The sequence below is a fragment of the Oxyura jamaicensis genome, chromosome 3 (genome assembly GCF_011077185.1).
Source record: "Oxyura jamaicensis isolate SHBP4307 breed ruddy duck chromosome 3, BPBGC_Ojam_1.0, whole genome shotgun sequence".
Lineage (NCBI taxonomy): Eukaryota > Metazoa > Chordata > Aves > Anseriformes > Anatidae > Oxyura > Oxyura jamaicensis.
In genome coordinates, this window is record NC_048895.1 from 103,987,840 (window position 1) to 103,996,281 (window position 8,442).

Below are 8,442 nucleotides of genomic sequence, written 5' to 3' on the forward strand. Positions count from 1 at the left end.
CAAATTTGTCTGAAGTTACATGGGAAAAATTTGTAATAACTGTATTTTACATTCTGGTACATAACTAAAAAGAATCCTAAGATGAAAGAAACAAACGGAAAAGGAAGTGCCCTCTTTCCAACTCTTTATTGCATAGAAGAAAAGTTGTACTGCCTGCACACGCACACAGTTACAATTGTAGAGCTCTGCAGCTTTGCAGAAAGACAGAATTAGATTTTGACACTAAGAACCTGTCTTGAAAACTAAATTAAACCATTAAAATCCACACTAAATATGATAAGCGATGGTAATAAAGTGTTGGCAGAGTGAGAATTCCTATATTCTTTTCACAGAATGTAAAACTCAGCAAATAGTCTGACCATAAAATCTCGTATACAAGTAAGACAGACACCGACTGTTTGGAAGTTCATTTGTTTGTCAAGCTCTAATTTTTCACTGAACTTTATGACTTAATTAGGATACTTGAGGAGTCAGTTGCAAGCAAAGTGTGCTCTGGTTTACTGAGCTCATGTTTCTTGCTCTGACTGTGCTTCCAAGAACTTCAGCAGGTAAAATTAGCAAGCAAACACGATCACGGGGAAATTATATTCTCTGGAGCTTTATTGTCAACAGATAAAACTTGAAGGCAGCATTTTTGTATATGGCTGAAACCAAGGCTGGTGTTAGTAGTCTGCACAAAGAATGGGAGAAAATGATCAGCCCAGGATGTCGTCTGAGGATGAAGAACAGCCTGAGAGCCCTACCGGCTCCCCTTGGTCTTGGGTAAGATCTTATGCCCTAAGGCTGCATAAATAACATTTTAAAGCTCTAGAAGAAAGTAACAGACTGTGCTCTATAAAACTAGGTAGAACTGAATATAATCAGAGTTTTTACTCTTATAGAGAAGTTTGTGTTTCATTACTGATTAGATTTCCTATTCTATTTCTACCTGTAGATATTTTTTTAAAAAAAATGGGGAAAACCTATTGCTCCTATTGTGTATGCCAAGTGCTGCAAGAAAACCTGTCTGATTCCATACTGTTTGCTCTCTTATTGGCTGTGTAAAGCAGCACTGTGTAAAGGTACCTTTTAGGTATAATGGAGGGAAAATGATGTAAAGAATAGTGTAAACACCTGCTTAACAGGTAACTGTTAAGAAGAGAGCCAGTGAGACCCCTATTACAAATACAAAAAAACTTTGCCATAATTTTTTAAGGTAGAAACTGCCTTAATATAAGACATTCTGCACTAATGGTGTAGTAGCAGTGGCTACATAGGTCTGTGGTTTAAGGTCTGGGCTTGATGCCTTATGATGCTAGAAAGGCTGTGGGCCAGTGAGGTTTTCTACTGAGAAGATAAAGGATGCGTTCACTGTGAAGGGGCTTTGAATCAGAACAGGAACAGCTTTACTGAGTGGTATGAGAACTCTGCAAGTCTCAGGAAAAGAGGGGGCTTTCAATTACATTTTAGAAAACATATTTACTACCATAGTGGTTAAAAAAATGTCTTGAAATTATTTTTCATTTCATGTTTACAAACATACACATCTATGATTTTTCTGCAAATATGTACGTTTGATAACTCCCTGGGTACCTGCATGAAACATCATTTACATGCTTACATGCATATTTGTGCCTGACCACAAATACTTAGGAACTGTTTCAAAGTCAATTATTTTTGAAGGTAAAAGTATAGAATAAACTGTTTTAGCTGATGATAGAATTGTGGATTTAAAATAGTTCATCACTGGAGGAACATGCAGGGAGGATGAAGAGGAGTACCAGTTGTTCTCACTATCAGTCCACAGGATTACTGACAAGTGACAGGACTGGTGTGTTGGTGAATGTCTGTCTGGGTAGTAAGATAATTTATAGATGTTGATTTCTTAACTAAAAGTAAGTGGAAACTATTTTCAGTGAAAATCCCCTGCAGACTGACGAGAATGGAGGCTGGGTGTGGAGATAGAGGTATTGAATAGTTAGCAGGTGGTAAGATCTCTAAGGAACATCTAAACTATATACAGAATAAACAAAACTCTGAGTTTGGTTTACAAATAAGGCAGATATTATTTATTTATTTATTTTATTTTTACATCAAACTTCAATAGATTTCTGGCTGTGAGTTTTATTTAAAAATTGACAATTGCATTTGTATGATTTGTACTTTAGTTTAAGTTTCCCTCTCTGAAATTCCTTCCCAGGAATTCTCTTAAATTGTCATGAGAAATCTTGGGTCCCACTGCTCTGTGGAACAATCTATTCTGCAACAAATATGAAAGCTTCATTGCAAGTTAAATAAGCAGTGATATTTAGCATATAAAGCATATTGGATTTCTGATAGAAATAGATGTCCTAAAGATCATTTGAAACTGTTGCTGTTGGCCTTTAGGAGTTGCTGACTCTAGGTTTCTGCTAAGGACTTCAGAGAAGACCATTTCTCTCTGTGCTTCTTGTGCTTCTGTGTGTCAGCGTATAGTAGAGTAAATAGAAGACTGTGGTCCCTGAAGATGAGGACTGAATACCTATATCTGAGAGTTTTAAAAGCTCATAATAAAGAGTTCTTCAATAAAAAGATTTCCTAGATATGCAAAGATAAACATATGAGCCCTCAGCTTAAGCTTTGAAATGTAACATGCTATTAAAAAATTACGTGCTTCCAGAAGTAGAAATGTTCTTTTATAAGCACCTAAGCCTCAAAGCACTTCCTCTGATTTACCATGGCATTGTAAGAGGACAACACAAAAATGATTTCATACAGGAATTTCCTTTCCCTGAGGGTATTGAATGTGATTGTACACATCTCTCCTTTTTATCAGAGGAATACAGGAAAAGATATGTAAAATGAACCACAGACAAAGAAATTATGTATCACTGAAAGAAGCCAATGTATCACAGTAGGGATGGTGGTGCTGTAATTTAGACTTGAAATAGATAGTAAGGAAGACAGCTTTACGGTAATTGCACAACAGATTAAGCAGAAGGAAAAAAGTTACCTTAAAAACCTGCATAACCAGTTCAATTTTTTTTTTTTTTTTTTTTTTTTTTTTTTTTTTGACCAGTGACTGGCAATGTGTCAGCACATGAAGTTTCAGTAGAAATTGTGACTAAGCTGTGTGGTTGGAAATGGGACTCCTAGGAACAGAGGATGTTGCTGGAGCAGCACAACCTGCAGCCCAGGTTGCAGCTGGACAGCATCATCTGTGTTATTCTTGTGTATCTGCCTTTCTAGACCTCCTGTGAAAGTAAGATAATTATATATTCTTTAACGTTGTAGTCCATTGCCACAGCTTTGTATTTGTAGTGCAAAGGTGGATTCCTTTAGCCTATGTTTGCACCAGTTGAGCACGTATCTAAACTGGGAGAGGCTTATACATGTTGCTGTGCTATGTGCTGGGGAGAGCTTCTTCCACAGGTCTGGTCAGCTTTGGGAAGGGCAGACCCATAGTCCATCTCTGCCCCCTGCAAACACATATAGGTAATATCCCCAGGCTATACCCTGCAAAAGTGGGAGTGAGTGGTGCCTGGCAAGGTGAGAAGTCCATGAAGAACAAGGAAGTTCACCTCAGGGAAATGGCCTGGTGGGCACAGAGGAGTGAACTGAGGCAGTGGTGTGATGCCAGCGTTCTGACAAGGTGGGCCCTGTCCTAGTCCCCTCTTCCTGCTGGTGACAAACCATCCATGACACAGTACCATACTGCAGAGATGGTGTCCGACAAGCATCCGACAGGATGGGCTGTGCATTACCGGTGAGGAACGCATCCCAACCTCAGCAGTAGCGCAGGGTTGGAACTGGGCTGGAGACCTCAGCTGAGCATGGTCCTGAAGAAAGGGCCCGTCTCAGAGGTCACCTCCAAAACCTGCTGCTCTCATGTGTCCCAAAGCATGAAGGAACAGTAAAATCTCTGCAGGGTGGTGACATGGCCACCATGGGTGTCCACTGCTTTCTGAGCCACCACCTAGGTGCTGAGTGAGGGGAGGTCAGCTTGGGAAAGCTCTTGGTAGTCACAGGGGACCCATATGGGCCTTTGCAGCAGCTCAAGAAGCCTTCTGAGGTGTCACAGTGAGAGGCTGGGTGGTGACACTGAACGTAACCACCGTGGCTTGTGCCAAAATGTCGAGACCAGGGCATGCATAACAACTGCAGTGCTGGTCAATTGGGGTCAGGATGAGTGTGTGCTGGGCATGGAAACCTGACTGTCCATTTTGTGACCTGGAAGCACACATGGGGGTTGTGTGGCAGGAGCAGGGGCAAAGCCCTTTATTCCTGTGATTAATTTGTTTGGATTCAGCTTTTTTATTTTGTGGTTTCATCAGTTCAGTCAGGGGTTATTTATTTTGTTTTGAAGGATGTGCTTGAAATCTCTGTGTTCCGGGGCAGGCAGCTGTCTTGTCAAGTGGAGGACAGCATGAGGCTGTTTTTGGGAAACCATGTCAGGTGTATGGCTGCATGCTTTCCAGGGAGAGCCCATAGGGATGGTTTTGTACCTGGTAACTAATGAGATAGCATGGCTTATGTAGATTAGCTAACAGATGCTGTCACAGCTGTTCATGTTTAATCACAGAAATATCTAGGAAGCACATTGAAAGTACTCGCCTAACCTTCATTACCACCATATTTTAGAGCAGAACCGGGCCTGTCAAAGCACAGAGGACACAAAGATCTACAGAAATTCTTGTATCAGACACAAACTTCCTATACAGCCTTGGGCAATGTCAGGTTTTATTTTCCAAAATTTCCATCTGTTGTAGGGATCTCTGTCATGAATTCCCAGCTTGAGACCTTCATGCTCAGAGGGACTTCGGCAAACTTCACCTGAGCTGCAAGGGCTGAGCATCTGTGAATACCTAATTTTTTAGGTTAATTTAACCTGAGGCTTATATTGTCTTTTGAGATCCTTCAGGAGAAGCCTTCTAGAAATGTAAAGCATTGCAGCAGTTGCCATCTGCTGCTAGCTGATGCAGCCTGGGCAGAGGGGCTGGTCGGCTCCTCAAGGGCAAGTTTCTCTGCCTCTCCAGCTAGTCTCAGATCAAACAGTGAGTGACTGATAAAACACCCTTGTTTCTCCAAGGCTGTAGTCTTCTCCAAGAGAAGCTGAGCCCTGGAGCAGCGCTGGCGGTCGGCTGGGGAAGATGCTGGGAGACAGCATGTCACAAAGAACTAGGGGCTTTGGAACAAGGCTCAGGTGCTGAGGGAATTAGGCTTCATCAGTGAGAGGCAGCTACAGGAAAAGGGGTGCCTACAAAGGGAAAATTTATTCGCTTTTAAACATGGCATTTCCGTTTCTTACCCTGCTTTGGTGTTATAGGCAGTCTACTGCATTCTAAGGCCCTAAAAAATCCAGTGGCCTTTGTGGCCCTGAGCAGGCTTTCCATCAGCAGGAGCTTTAACTTCATGCCATGCCAGGCACGTCTGTAGTGGCAGACCTGTTTGCAGACCCTTGGTTCCATTTCAGAGGACAAAGGATGTGTTTTTGCAAGAGGAAATAAGGGTAAATAATGTACTCTCTGCAGATCTGCTTTCCTTCAGCATCAAATACATGCGCTGCCTTCCCACCTACAAAAAAACAACCATCCAACCCCCCCCAAACAAAAACAAACAAACAAACAAACAAACAACAGTAAATTGAATTCAGACTGTGCACTCTTCCCTGCAGTTCCCCCTGAGTGCCTAGAGCACCTCTCCAGGAGCTGACTGAAGACTGGATCCTTCTGCACTTTCTGCAGAGCAGATTGCTGGAGGTCAGCAGTCCCTTTGTATCTGGAGATCATGTCTCAGAGAGACTGCCCTGTCTTATTATAGATGTGAAAGTTCAGCTTAATACACAAGGACCAAAGGATGTGAGGGCAGTAAAACACTGTGAAGGTTATCAGCTGCCTTGCCTTCCAGTTCCTGTCGCCTACGCTGCCACAAGGCTTCTTTCTTTGCAGGATGAGTAATGCTTTAATAACACTAATTGATCTTAGGTTGCCGTAAATGCAAACAGAGTATTAACCTCCCCGTTTCCAGTTCTCCTTGGAGTGATCTGTGACAGGTGACTCTCTTGCAGCAAACCTTCCCACCATTTAAAGGTGCAGCCCTGGCTGAATAGCTGAGGAAAACCTACACCAAGTTCTCTGCTGCAAGTGCAAAACACTTCTAAAGGTGGAGCACATGAGAAAAACACAATCCAAACAGGCCAAAAGCACAAAAATGTCTCCAAGAACTGGGGCTGCCTTAAAATGTGTGATTTTTTTAAAGGCTATGGTACATATTTGTTTCTTGCTACCAACTTGGGAGCAAACAGTCTTGTGGATGTCATCACTTTTACAGAGCTGAAATAATTAAGAAATTGTGAGTGGAGCTGCTTATGTGGAGGACTACAGACAGGTGTGGAGGTGAGAGTAGAAGCTTGCCCTTGCAGTTAAGGCAGCTGCAAGAAGAGAAGGGAACATTTTACTGCAAAGGTCTGACCCTTTGGACTCATCTGCTTAGTGAGCGGAAAAGAAAACAGCAAAAATGCACGATATGGCTGAAAAACTACAGAACTAAGCATTTCCAGGGAGCAAAGTTTATATGGGCTTCTTTTTTAAGTGCATCCTCTTAATTTGAGGAATTTCAGAGGCAGATGGGCTCCTCCTGTGAAACACAGTTTTAACCTGCACAGTCAGGGAAACATCAGCTGCCGAGTCAGTTTTGGGGGTGAGTTAAAGGCATAGATGCTCCTACTGCTTGATCATTGGATTTGAGAAAAGGAGATATTAAAAGCTTGGATTAATCAAAGGAATTTTGGTATTAGTAGCCACCCTAGCAGGAAAATCTACCACTATTTTTCTGAGGAATTATGTATGTGTGTGTGGAAAGACAAAGCAATTCCTGAACCTGTATCTCAGGCACTCAACCTATGATCTGGATCGCTCAAGCTGAAGCCATCACTGTCTATTGCAGCTTCACCACTGTACTCAAGCTTTCCATGCGCTGTGTCCTGCAGGGCTCTAAAACTACCTCCCAAGCACAAAGTCTGTGTGCATACATTAATTTAGATTTTAACAACGGAAGTAGAAAATATAGCAAATCAAAATTTTTGAAAATATGTATTTTTAATGAGGCCTCTGGGGAGATGAGGTCTCAGTGTCATGAAGAATCCTGTGGTGCTGCCAGGGCACTCAGGAACAGGTGTTGGGGGCTTGTTTCTCCCTCAAGAGCACCACTTAGAAGTTACAGCTCCATGAATCTTCAACTTGCGGCAAGCTGTGATTTTTATCTTTACAGTTTGCCAGGAAGTCCATCATCCAAACACAGACCACAGCACAAAAAAGCAATAATTTATTTGAACAGAGCAGGCTCTATATAACAGGTGCTGTTACCAGGCAATAGAGACATGCCCCTTCCTAACAAATTCTGCATCCTCCTTTCTGAAAGGCCACGAAGAAAATACTGGAAGGACACATTTATTTACTTCCTATATTCTCTTGCCTCCTCACCCATTTTTTCCTTTCTGTCTTCTGAATTTTGTGAGAGCCTTGTTCTGATCTTGGAACAATGCTGATTTTGTGGCATCACTACTAAAATGTACTGCTCTAATGTACAATCCCCAACAAGCATGGGGAATAGAAGGGACAAGGGCAGGATATTGCTACTTTTCTTTGCTCTTTCTTTATTTCTTCAGTGGCAAACACTTGAAACTTGGAGCTTTTGGGCTAAGTGGTAGATGTGCGTGGTATTTGATTCATGAATCAGGTGAATAGTTTAAATATTTTCTTTGTTCTTGTAAATATTGAGCCAGTTTCATGAAAAGTGCAGTAATTTGTCTGCATAGGCACAAAGGAAGAAAGTATGTTCTTTTTCATTCTAACTGAATCCTATATTTGTTGCTTCAATTCATTTATTTAATAATATCATTGTTTTTCAGACCAAAATATTCACACTGCAAAACTGCACAGTATGGATTTAATATTATTGGTGAGAATAGCTGTTTCATGATAGTAATTTGCCAGTATCCTCTGAAGCCCTTCTGGGCTGCAACATATCCTAAAATGAAATAAATATTTTTTTAGGAGATTTTATGAACAAGTTTGCAAACTCCAGCTGTGCTCCTTTCTTCTTTTGGATATGCTATGTTGCTGCCAAAGGCCTCCAAAGCTGGGGATTTCTAAACCAAAAGTGACCTCCAGTGGTCACACATATCATTCATGGTTGATGCCTGGCATTTATCTTCCCCTTGTTAGAAAAGAGACAATGTAATGCAGGCTCTGCAGCACAGCCTCATTGCCAGCACGGTCAGTCAAACCATTCCTTACATTCAGGTGTTTTGTATACCAACAGACTTGCTAACCACTGTGAACGTTTTCATTTTCATTTTCATTTTCATTTTCATTCCCTCCCTCCCTCCCTCCCTCCCTCCCTCCCTCCCTTCCTTCCTTCCTTCCTTCCTTCCTTCCTTCCTTCCTTCCTTCCTTCCTTCCTTCCTTCCTTCCTTCCTTCCTT

The 8,442-nt window shown here is 41.7% G+C and overlaps 1 protein-coding gene across 4 annotated transcripts in view; it reads left to right on the forward strand.

Moving 5' to 3' along the window:
• Nucleotides 1-578: 578 nt before the first annotated feature.
• The window catches only part of LPIN1 (lipin 1), a 76,024-nt gene continuing 68,160 nt past the window's right edge, over nucleotides 579-8,442 (forward strand). For 2 of the 4 annotated variants that reach the window (XM_035320770.1, XM_035320771.1), the window contains exon 1: nucleotides 580-762. In XM_035320770.1, the coding sequence (XP_035176661.1) occupies nucleotides 682-762 (81 nt within the window). In that variant the 5' untranslated portion in view covers nucleotides 580-681. Of the gene's footprint in view, nucleotides 763-8,442 lie in introns of all 4 variants that reach the window. The other 2 variants (XM_035320768.1, XM_035320776.1) reach the window with 2 other exon arrangements.